Source organism: Labrus mixtus, chromosome 15 (assembly GCF_963584025.1).
Source record: "Labrus mixtus chromosome 15, fLabMix1.1, whole genome shotgun sequence".
In the NCBI taxonomy this organism is placed as follows: Eukaryota; Metazoa; Chordata; class Actinopteri; order Labriformes; family Labridae; genus Labrus; species Labrus mixtus.
In genome coordinates, this window is record NC_083626.1 from 10,148,224 (window position 1) to 10,161,017 (window position 12,794).

Consider the following 12,794-nt stretch of genomic DNA (forward strand, 5'->3'; position numbering starts at 1 on the left):
CAGGTAGTTGATAATAGGATTGTTTCATGTGGAGCTCGGTTGGGGTTGGTGTCGCCTGCAGACAGGTGTGTGAATATCAGGGCTCAGTCCGTCTGAAAGCAAACAGTCTGTTTTATCTGCTCCACGAGGAGAACAGCAGCTACCTCTTTATGAAGGACCCATCATGTCCTACATCCGTCTTATGCTGCAGGTCGCTACGTTTCACTCCACACATTTAGCAAATCTCCTAGTCCGGGATTACTGCTTCCAAGGGATTTAGGATTTCTGCCCGACCAACACATGTTGCTCAGTTTGTGTGTTGTGCTTCCACGTCTCTTCTGCCTCCATATCGCTGCAGCCACACTCTCTCGTGTCTTTCATAAGAAGCCAGCCGGATGAGTGCTAGCTGAGAGAAGAAATTAAGAAGTGATGGCACGGCATGAAGACAAGCCAAGCTTTGGAAAGGAGGAATATTGAGGAGATGGTGGGACAGTAAGCAGGTTTGCTGGGGGCAAAGTCTGCACAAGATTATTGACCAACTGTTGACACCATTCAACAGAGACTGAGGACTCACTTTGTTGGCTGAACTTTCCTGGTTACTGTTTTAAACTGAGGAAGGAGCATCACTACTATTCAGCTTTTAAAGGAGTTTGAATAACCCAGGCTTTGGGTGATTTAGTCATTTTGAAGAACTTGAGGTAAACGTCAATTCTCAAACGACACTCCCATGGAAACTTCCCGGGGATTTGTAGGCAGCGCCTCCTAATCTCAGCCGTTCAAAATGAGCACGCCTAAGCTCAACAACTGTTTCCCCATCGGCCCGATGTCCTCAGCTCTGATGCGTTCCACGGCCATGGCGGCCACCGGAGACAAACCCGGACCTCTGGCTAAAGGGGCTTTTTCCTCCTCTGAGTGGGACACGGACAAAGAAAAGGAGGAGGCTCGGTGTAAGAGCCAGCAGCAGCAGCATGAACAGCAGCAGGAACAGCTGGAGCAGCAGACACAACCGACCCCTCAGTCCCATGTGGTGGAGGAGTTCTTCTGGATAGGAAACAGCATCGTGGCTTTCTCTAAGTGGAGGCTCGGCTTCATGGGTGAGCTGAGTCTAAAGTCAGTGATATGAGACCTCAGAAAACACAGAGTACTGAAACTCACAGAGTGACTTGGTTAGATTGTACAAGCTACAATTCTTCACTTCTTTGTTGTCATGTTTAAAGATTATTTGAAATGGTTTTTCCATCCTGAAACTCATTCTGATATTTTAACTTCCTAAACTCATGAATCGAGCTGATCGTAGTTTGCAGCTCAGCCTGCAGCCCCTCCTCACATCTCATGTCTACCAAAGAGTTTTCTGTAACTCTGTGGTCCAACATGAAATAGTAGATGAAGCTGTTTTCACTTGTTTTTAATGTCTTGACTTTGGATGTAAACTGCCGCCTTCATTTATGATGAGAAATCCCTGATCGCTGACATTTGTCTCACTTTTCCTCGGAGCTAGCATTGCTTTAATGTCGTTTGCTATCATCACCTGATGAGTTACCTGAAATCAGTTGTTCTTTAATGCTATTAAACAGAATGTCTACTGGCAGCCATTGTATGCATATATGTTTGCAGTGCATGCAAGAGGAGTTGATTGTTTGGGATGGCTGATAAATTCTTGAATCAGGTCGGTGCTCTGGCTGAAGTTCGTCACATGCAGCTTTCTAAAATCCCTTTTTCCTTTTGTTCAGATTTGCATGGCAGAGTTTTTAGTTACGACTTCAGAAGCCTTTTTCCCACTAAATCTGATGGGAATGATGGGCAGGTTGGAGAACCATTTTTATTGTTCTGATTTTTATTGGCCAGTTCTCAAGAATCAACAAAGAGAAATCGATCCAGACGTTTTATCAGACACACAGACAAGCATAAAAAAAATGCACATTTATTGTTGTTTATGACCCCCAGGTGCAGAGAACTGTGAATACATTACAGGTATGAAAGGTGTTTCTGTTTTAAAAAATCACTGACAACTTTCTCCATTTATTATGACATGAACAAAACCCATCGAGGGCAGAGAGAGAGTTTTTATTTCAGCCTTGAAAGATCCTGAACTTGAATGTTTGATGTCTTGATCCTGACTGTTACAGCTTGTGTACCGGCTGTATGTGAGAGCGGAGCCACAAGGCAGAGTAGGAGCAGGACACCTACAATCTGTGGGAGGCTTTTATGTGGCTACTGTGACTGAAGTTACCAGACTGTCCTCCTCTTCTTTCTCTCCCACGCCCTCTCAGTTTATGTCACAATATAAGTGCAGATTTTTAAAATCACGCTTTGACTCGTGTTGAGTCCAAACACGGCTTTGTTATTCTGCTCCAGATCGAGTATGTAAGAGGTGTGTTTCTTACCGTGGATGTAGATTGTGTTAATCCAGTTACGAGCAGCATTCCTCCACAGTAAGCCGACAGATGGTGTACTACTCCTGCTGAAACTGGAGCAGCCAATCAGGTTGCAGCATGTGTTGGTGATGTTTAGAAGGATACTTGGTCTGTTTTCCTGCAACCTCAGGTCACCCATGACCCCCTTATCAGTGTAGATCTACACGGGTTGATCGACTCAGACAGCGCTGAGCTGTAAGAACTAAAAATACCCGAACAAGTTTTTTAATTCACAAGGTGGAAGACAACTTAAACATTTATTTTTCTAATCAGTAGGCAGAGTGAAGGATGTTTTTTCTCTCCCACACACGATCAAAGTGGCTCAGTGTGTGTAACCTTTACCACCTCCATGTCAGGCTGCGTTAGGTTTCCTGATCCCAGAGAGCAAAATGACCATCTGCCCCATGGAAACACCTGTGTGTGTGTGTGTGTGTGTGTGTGTGTGTGTGTGTGTGTGTGTGTGTGTGTGTGTGTGTGTGTGTGTGTGTGTGTGTGTGTGTGTGTGTGTGTGTGTGTGTGTGTGTGTGTGTGTGTGTGTGTGTGTGTGTGTGTGTGTGTGTGTGTGTGTGTGTGTGTGTGTGTGTGTGTGTGTGTGTGTGTGTGTGTGTGTGTGTGTGTGTGTGTGTGTGTGTGTGTGTGTGTGTGTGTGTGTGTGTGTGTGTGTGTGTGTGTGTGTGTGTGTGTGTGTGTGTGTGTGTGTGTGTGTGTGTGTGTGTGTGTGTGTGTGTGTAACATATGGCCTCCAGACAATCCCTCCAGGCTTAACCTGCTGCCCTGACAGTTGAGGACTCGGCCTGTTTGGCCCACATCCTGACTGTGAGAGCAGGACAGCAATCAGGTCATCCCAACGTGTCGCTGAGGTGACCCCCCTCTCCTCCTACCTGCCCTCAGGCTCAGCTGTGTTTTGGAGGGAAACTCCAAACTCACCTGACACCCGTCGCCTGCTTCCTGCTGTAAGCACATTAACCAACCAGAGCAGCTGTGGCCTCCAGCAGGACCACTAATACCCTCTAAAGACTGTTCCCCTAGGTCATCCCAGTATACGGGACTGGGCGATAATTTCCCATTCTTTAGAGAGACTTCTTTTAAACTGAAGAACAACTATAGAGCGAGAAGATGTTTTACTGTGGACAGCGTTAAATAAATCGTTTTAGAATCGCTCAGAATCTCGTACAGAATTATTTATTTGCTCAAATCTGGATATTTTCCAACTTAACCATCACTGGAGTTGTCTTCTGTGGGAGTTACAGAATGCAAAACACACAAGTACGGAATTGAAATAGAATTTGCAACCAGGAAGAGAGTTTCAAACATAGACTGTATAAAACATGGATGTAGTGTTTTCGAAGTGGAGTTTTGAAGCCCAGCGATGGAGGTCGCCATATTGGAAATGCTACCGCTACCTAACTTTTAGCCAACCTAGAATCAGGCAAAGAGCTGGAGCTGAGGCGGGTTTTAAGCGTCCTGGTGTACCACTAAGACGTGGTCGCCTGTCGTACTACAAACAGAAACCAGAACACTTCTGATAGCCGATGCCTCCCTGTGCCTCCAAGCTACTCTGCGCTTTTATGCAGAATGTGAAAACCGAGGTTTAAAGGGAAGTGTTAACTACATACTGTGTCAAGTATTTCAAGTTAAAGGATAAACACTTGTGTGTCCGATGCCGTCAATACCAGACTACAGTTTTTCCAAAAGTAGAAAACGAGGCACAGCCGCATCAGAGAGTAAAGATTTCTCTTTGATTATGCTTCAGAACAGACTACTTTTAAAACGTTAAGTTAACATCAAATGATCCTCCACACGAGGGGAGTCTTCTCCTCATCACCACACAATCTGATGTTGTAACCATGGTAACAGTCATATCCCCTGTTGTAAGGAGTGTGCTGCCATTGTGTGTGTGTGAAGGCTCGGCTTCTCTCCCTCTCTCTCTCTCTCTCTCTCTCTCTCTCTCTGTTTGTTTTTACTTTAAACTTCTGTCTTTAACATCCTTCTGCTTTAATCTGTTTTCTCAGAGCTTCTTAGAAAAGCACATTTCTCGTTTTGCTGTGTTGTTGTTTTTTTTCATCACTTTGTAATCAAACCGGTGTGCGTTTGGCGTTGCTGGTTTTGTTGTCGGCTCATTGAAATCAGTTACTGTTAATTGCACCTGTGGGGTTACCTTCCTCTGCTTTTGATCACCTTTACTTCCTGGCGAGGACACGGGCTTTTTAAAACGGCAGTGTTTGGTTAGACGCTGCTCTCACCGGGGCGCCGCCTTTGTTGACGTTTGATCGACTCTCATTAGTCTAATTAGTGTTCAGAGAACGGCGTCCTCTGTGAGGGGAACAGTTAGACTCTTAGTGACGCGCTGACTGAAAACCTTTTATCACATGACATTTGTGTGAAGTTTGAATTAGAGCCCGACCAATACGGGACCTTTGGGGCCCGATACTGATATTAGTGACAGAAAAAAGAGATGCTGATATCTTTCAAATATCTTTCTTTAGGGTCTCTGGTGGTGCAGTGGTTAGTGCACGCTTTCCCGCATGTCATTCCCCTCTCTCTCTCTCCCTGATTTCTAACTTTATCCACCGTCCTATCTCTCCATTAAAGGCACAAAAAGCCCAAAAATAAATCTTTCAAAAAAGATCTTTCTTCGATCTAGAGGTAGATTGATATGAATGTACACATTTATAGTTTTGATCCCTCAGATGCAGTTATCATAACACTTAGTGAAAAGATTTATAACGAAGACAAGATGGGTCACTCGACTGGAAAGTAACTGTGCATGAGAATAACAGATTCTCTTGTTGTGTTAATTGATGATTGTGATGTTTTCTCAGAATAGATGTGAAAAACAAACTGAGTTTTCTGCACATTTGTGACGGGTTCATAGACGCTACAAGGAGCCGTTCCACTTTGCAGCAGCAGCAGCAGCTGAGTCCCAGACCACTGGACTGTTGTTTAATTGATTACACTGGTTTTCATTATCCAGGCTTAATCAGCTCTCCATAGGCTACGACTAACCTTTACCACGCTCAGAAATGGGTCAAATGTATTTTTTCCACCAGTTCCTGCTAAAAGGCTGCTGCTCTGCTGTTTGATCTGCATGTGGAGTCTCACCGTTATTATTATTATTCACGGCTCACATTGACATATATATATATATATATAATATATAAATATTCTTTTTGTGCACATTTGGTACGTACATATTAGTTTCTTCACGCTGCCGTTTGCCTTTCGGACACCTCTAACCTCTCCTGCCATATTTAACTTGACCCCCTCAGTTAAACCCACAAACCGTGCTGCTTCTCTTCGAGTCAGTAAAGTGCAGGAGAAAACACTTTTCAAAGATTTAGTCCACTTCCCCTTGGGGATTTCCCACACACACACACAGCCGGCTCCAGCACCAGAGCAAACACACTTTCCTTTTTTTTCCCTGTGGAGCGGCAGGGGAGCGTGAGCGTGAGCGCAGCGTGGCCTCTTTCCCTGCCCCCTCATGCGTGAGTGAATTGTGTTCAGCTGGAGTGTGTTCACGTTGAAGCGAGTCTCTTTGGTCGCGCTTTGATTAGATTTAACCGCTCGCTACACCGGTGAAATCAAATGTGCATGCGGTTTGACAACAGAGCTGAAAGTACAAGACTCAAAACACAACTCAACATTTCAGACCTCAGGTGAAGGTAGGACAACACTTCCTGGTTGTGATTGGATGGCCGTGCACCATCAGATTCACCAACCACCAAAGCATCAATCTGTAACTTTTCCATCTGAAAAAAGTCGTTTCAAAGTCGATCTAATAGAACAATAACTCGTCTAACCCGAGTTATGTCTCAGGTTTGATACAAACATGGATTTACAACAATAAATCCATCTGACGCCAAAAAGTCGTCTCTATCCTCGTCGATCTTTAAGTTAGCTTTATGAGTTTGGAACCTTTTCTCAGCTAGCCTGTAAAAAATTAGCCTCTCCAATGTAGCTTCAAGCCACGGCTGATAGTCGTCATGGTAACAGCTGAATACACAAACACATGCTTATTGTTTGCAAACAACAGACACTCTATTTGTAAACAAATTGCACATTGTCTAAGGTCGTGCAGTTGCACTCAGAGACCTGTGGTGGGCGCCAAACCGCACCAAACCAAATTTTGTTTCGTAAAAAGTTTGTCTCTTTTTAAAAGTTTGCATACTCTGAAACATTACTGTCATTTGACCTGCCAGGCCACCGTATAAATCCACTTGTCTGCAGCTGTTTTCTTCTCTACTTATCTCCACTCAGTCTGCAGAGTGTGAAGGCCTGACACTTTCGTGAAAGTGAAAAAAACTTGGAAAGTGAAAGGCGCCGGGGTGTGGGGCTCTCTGGACGCAGGCAGTGATAGCAGCAGATGTTGATGTGAGCAGGCAGACAGCGCAGTCTGAGAGGCTGTGATGTGAGAGGCTGTGGAGTTCAGCTCTGACAGGAGGAGCACGATGAGCTCTTAAACCGGTGTCAGGAGGAATGTTTGCAGCCCTGTGCCATCCTGACCCGTAAGTCAGCAGAGTCAGGATGCTCTCAGTGCAAACTCTGACAGCAGCTCATTTCATGGGTAAGTGCCTCCTGTTGGGCTGATGGAGGGCAGATCTGTTAGCTCTGTTACAGCCGCTGGGCATCAGGCGCTGCAATCAGCCTGCACATATACAAAAGGACTCTACCCCTCGCCAATCAATAAAAAGCCACCTAACAGCCATGTTTCATTTCTGTGGCGCAGAGAAGTCGAAGCTGTGAGATCAGGAAGGGTCAATGTTTCCGGATAATTTTTTCCTTCATTGAAAACCGATCACATGTTGCATCTTTAATTGGTCTCTTGCAGCTTTTGTGTTTGAACGACACATCCCCGGAATGATTTTACAATTTATATTTAATCAACATTTATTCTTTACGCTTTTATTAGTGCGTCAGTACTGATTGCAGAACGTAGACCCATTTAAGGTAGAACTGCAATCATTCACTCCCAGTTTATTTCTGTAATTGATAAGTGGTTCTTGTTCTGGTTCTTCTTGGACACTCTGACTGACTCCATGTGACAGCTCAGAGCTCAGTGAGATGTGAACGTGAGGATAGCAAAGAGAGACACACGGCGCTAACTGACCGCACTGTGTGGTCATTGGTAAAGAAGTGGACATGTACAATCAGTGCATTAAGCAGTTTCACAATCAAACAGTCGTCTTTCTTCTGATTTTCTTTTTCTATTTGAATTGCATATTGTGGTGTCACAGTGGACATGATATCCGTGTGCGTGCGTGCGTGCGAGCAATAGAAAGAGATCCAGACTGCTCGTGGGATCAATGAGCAGCTCGGGGGGCCGTATTCGTCCGTCCACACTGATGTGGCTGCAGTATTGATCCCAAACAGGCTGAGTGTACTAACGCATCATTAATGTTGAAATGTAATGTCATCATTATTCTGGAAAAATGTCATCATGACATCAATATGAAATGCTTAAAACTCTCATAAACAACAACTCAGACACCTTCTATCATCCCTTTGTGATGTGTTCTGTTAAACTATTTACAGCATCCTGTCCACTAATACTTTGATTCTGTTTCATTCTACCTGTTGTAAAGCGTTACAATCTCCAGTATTTTATTGATTGTTTAAAAAGTTCATTTAAAAATTAAAAGTTCAAGCTGAAAAGCATTTCCTTTTTTTTTTTTAAATAACTCCATGATTTCAAAGATTTTGGGGGCGGCAGTAGCTCAGTCTGTAGGGACTTGGGCACGGACGGACCAAGTCCGGAAATTGGTCTGGTAGCTGGAGAGGTGCCAGTCCACTTCCTGAGCACTGCCGAGGTGCCCTTGAGCAAGGCTCCTAACCCCCCCACCAGCTCAGGAGCGCACACTGTGGGCAGCTTCCTCACTCTGAGACCTCTCCATTAGTGCATGTTCATAGGATCCTGTTTGTGCATGTGTGTGTATTTCGGCCTATGTTTGTGTAGCATGTTTACTAGACAGTGTAAAAATGAATTTCCACTTGCGGGATCAATAAAGTATAAATTATAAAAATTATTATTATTATCCTCATTCAACACAAGAAACATATCTTAGGTTTTATTCTTTGTAATGTGCAATAAAAAAACCTCTCTCCTCCCATCAGCAGCTGATTGTCCCCTCTGTGTCTGCAGGGCAGGTTAACAGGAGGGTCAAAGGTCATGACAGGGTCGGCCAGTGGTTCAGACTCTTTGCATTTACAGCTCATTCGATCACGTTACCATCGACTGTGTGAATAACGGCAGTGTGTCCTTCTGTCTGCACGATCACTCGTGTGTGTTATATTCATCATTCTTGTGGTCTGACTGAATTTTTCACCCGTCTTGTGTTTGAGCGCTCTGAAAGCGTAACGTTGCACGTGCAGTCTCGAGCATGAATCCGATAGCAGAGGTTAGAGGACTGCATTAACAATACCCCGGGGGGCGGGCTCTCTGCAGCGGGACCTGAGCCGGGTCAAATCGATGCTCAATTAGAGCCATCCATCACGGCTGGCTCCGTTTGCATTACCTCCTTACACGGCAGATATTTAGGTGTTGCATTCAGGCCACAGAGGTCAAGACGTTTACTTAAAGGTGTCACATGTTCCAGTTTACATTCAGACTTTGTTGATGCTGTCAGAGTTTCATATTTTATTTTGTGAGGAAAATTAAAATGATGCAGTGACTTGGTGTGAAAACATAACTCTCCTTTGTTTCCAATCTACTAATCTAACGAGATAGAAATCTGCCACCTGCTGCTAATCCCGTGTTTGTTTTCTTTTTTGAACATCTCTCTGCGTGCTTTGGACCAAATTGTCCTGGATTAACTACGATCAGCCTCTGATGTCACTTCTCTCTAAGCTTATTGCAATGACCACGAGCTCAAGGTGACGTCTTTAATGTCATTAAAGGACAGAAAAGACTCACATGCAAACGATTGACCTCACTGCTCAAAAAAGAATCTAATGATTCATCAGTTATCAAAGTGTTTATCCCGTGCAGCTGTGGTGATTTTAAAACATCACTGTTTGAATGTCATCTTTTTCATTGACCGTCATGTGTGTCGGCGATCGGCTAACCTTATTTGGACATGTGTGTGCGTGCTGAGTTGGCCTGATTTCCAGCATGGCACGCTGCGGGAAATAGTTTGATAGGATGTGACAGACATTTGGTAATTGACAATATGGCCACATAGGGTGTAACTGCAGCCCAGGGGCATGTGGCGGTCCACACCAGCCGGGCCAGGGCTCGTCACAATTAGCTTCCTGTGGAGGAGATGTCAAATTCTGCCCCAAAATAATGACAAGGACACGGAGAAGCTCGTCTCCTGAAAGTCTCTCTCTCTCTCTCTCTGCATGTCATTTCTGTCCTGGAAGGTGACAAAGAGTTTCTCTTATATTTTGGCTGTGATATAAATCCTCAAATCTGAAAAAAGCTCAAGGTTTTATAGATTTTTTTTCCTTGTTATTGTTCAGTGTTAGTCTGCGTGTGAAGTGTGGATCTTTTTGTGGAGTGGATTGCCTCTCGCTGTCATTCATCTTCCTCTCATGAGACAAGAAAAACTCTGCTGGCAGTGACAGGCATATCGGCTGTTTTTGACTTTGCACTGCTGCGTGTTCATGTGGATGTCTGAGTAAATAAGTGTGTTATGCATGAGATGGAAATGAACGGACAAACACACACTTTGGAATGAGTGCGTGTCGTCTTTGTCAGTTTCAGTGCACACTCCAGCGGTTTCCCCTTCTGACAACTCTCTAACCTTTTTTTTATTTTTTCTCTCTCCTCTTGTGTCTTGCTTCTTTTCTCGCCTGCAGTGGAGAAATGTATGAGCTCCATGCAGAGTGGGACCCAGATGGTGAAGCTGCGCGGCGGCTCCAAGGGACTGGTGCGCTTCTTCTTCCTGGACGAACACAAGTCGTGCATCCGCTGGAGGCCCTCGCGCAAGAATGAGAAGGCCAAGAGTGAGTTTTATTTCTTCTTCTTAAAGTCACAGCGTCTTGAATCTGTAGTTTAGAGTGTTTACTGTTCAAACGTTTGGGCCTCATGTCATGTGACAGGTGAGCGCTCATTGAGGCGTCCAATGAGGACATCATGTACTCTCAATAAGTCATCCTACCAACAGGCTCCACCCACTTAAGCTTTGACTGCACCTACAGTTTAACCCCCCCCCCCTCCTCTGAGCCAGTTTGTGAATTTGTTTCTGAATTTTAATTCTGCTAAATGTAATTTGTGCTCCTTTACCCCCCCCCCCCCCCCCCCCCTTTTTGTATTTAGGATTTGGATTAATTTTCCCTGAACACTTTCTACAAAAAGCAAACAGACCATCCTGCTGTGTTTTTGTTTTTTTAAATTAAAGTAAGCAGAAAGACTTCAGCAGCAGCTCTCAGTACGTCGGCTGTCTCATGAGGGCTCAGTTTCCTGTTGCTCTCCCTCCTCTGTAGGCCGGGGATTTAATAAGCTTCTTAAGTCGACTTAATTATTCATCAGCTTTAATCTGCCCAAACAGTGTCTTACACACACACACACACACACACACACACACACACACACGTGCCACTGAAGGAAAATTACACACACAGTCTGTTTATTGGCGGATCAGGACAGTTGGAGCTTTTGTTCTTACGGGAAAATTAAAAATCAATCACATTTGTTCTCCTAATTCTTAAATCTTTACAGTTTGTTGAGCAAAATGGAGCCTGCGAGCTTCTTCCACACATCAGAGTGGAGGCAGGACGCCGTTTGTTTTTAATCCCGCCTCCTCACTCATCAGATTAACTGAGTGTTTCCAGAAAATGTAACGCAGGAATCACACGTTGTCCTCCCCCCTCTCCATATATTTGTTCAGCAGCGACAGACTGTGTGTCATTGTTTACCCAAACAGGTGTCAGTCACAATAGTCCCCACATGGCAGCGTCTCTGGCGCCCTGTGTGTTGTTCTGAGCCCCTCGAGGTTTATCACAGAGCATCCACTGAGACGGACGGGCAGCGAGGACTCGCTGCAGGTTTCTGCTCCGCTCACACTGACCAGGTGTCCCGTGTTTCTGGCAGGAGATTTAATCCTTCTGGCACCAAAAAAATAAACAGACAACCAGAACACAAATTTACATTTTACAAGTGTTAGCTAACGTGCCCTGGCTCTGTGTCTTTAGGATAGATTTTGTATTTTTTTACACATTAATAAGGCTCTGCGCTGCTTGGGAACAGCCTACATTTCTATTTTATTTGCTGTTTTTTTAAAAATCCTTACAGTGTTAGAGATGCTCTGCAGATGGTTTAATAAATACAAATTAATAATTATCACCACATTAAAAAAACTGGTGCTCAGCAATTTTTGACTCGTGCTTGACTCGTAACTGAAGCAGTGACGCTTCATTCTCAGAATTTAATATAAGACCCTGGAGGCATTGATTTCTGTTTATTGACCCCTTGAAAGACAATCTCCTGCTGATAGCACGGTCCCTGTCCTGTGGTGTTCAGAGGTAGTGAAGGACCGCACTCAGGGGGAATTTACAAAGAAGGGATTGCAGCTGCTGACGTCACCAGGAATTGTTCAAGAAGAAAGAAGACATCCTTTATTAATCCCACGACGGGGAATTACTTTGACACACCGTTATTGAGACATACTACACACACACATGTACAAACAGGATCCTGTGGACATGCACTGATGGCGAGATGTTAGAGTGAGGGGGGCGACACATGACGGAGCGCCTGAGAAGTTTGGGTTTTGGTGCATTTCTCAAGGGCGCCTCTGCAGTGCTCAGGAAGTGAAGTGGCAGCTCTCAAGCTACAAGACCAAAATCCAGACTTGGTCCGGCCGCTTGAACCGGCAACCCTCCAGTTCCCAACCCCACTCTCTACAGACTGAGCGACTGCCTCCGTTCAGTATTTTCCACCGCTCTCTGCCCTGTATCTAGCACCAGGTCACTAAGCTCATCAGGCCGATACTACTATAAGAAAAATACTTTCAGAAAGTTTTGCAGCTTCCTTTTCATATTTTAACTTCTGTTTTTGCTGTTTTTATTTTTCCCATGTTTGATTTTGAAGGGTTTGTTTGACTGATTTTTTTTACGTGTTTTCTGCACTTTGTCTTGATTATTTTGATGTGAAGCTCTTTGAAAAGCCTTGTTGCTGAAATGTGCTACAGAGATAAACTTGCCTTGTCCTCCTGCTGTATAGTGGTTGTGAGTGCTGGTATTGAATCAGACTTTCATTTGCATGGAAACGAGGCCAAAAGTGCCCTGAAAACCTGCAGAATGCCTAATTTCAATATGTGCAAACGGCAGCAGAGCAGAGACGCTATTTCTTTGTCCTTCAGTGTTCTAAATGACAAACGTCTCTCCCTCTTTGGTTGGCTAGTTTTTTGGCCTTTTGCCTTTATTGAACAGACGGCTGCAGAGAGAGCTGTGACTGAGACA

At 44.5% G+C, this 12,794-nt stretch overlaps 1 protein-coding gene across 1 annotated transcript in view; it reads left to right on the forward strand.

The window, feature by feature from the left end:
• The first annotated feature begins 323 nt into the window (after positions 1-323).
• Positions 324-12,794, forward strand: part of plch2a (phospholipase C, eta 2a) — a 51,050-nt gene continuing 38,579 nt past the window's right edge. Inside the window, exons 1-2 of the mRNA XM_061058677.1 lie at positions 324-1,073; positions 10,191-10,337. Coding sequence (XP_060914660.1) covers positions 761-1,073; positions 10,191-10,337 — 460 coding nt within the window. The 5' untranslated portion in view covers positions 324-760. The remainder of the gene's footprint in view (positions 1,074-10,190; positions 10,338-12,794) is intronic.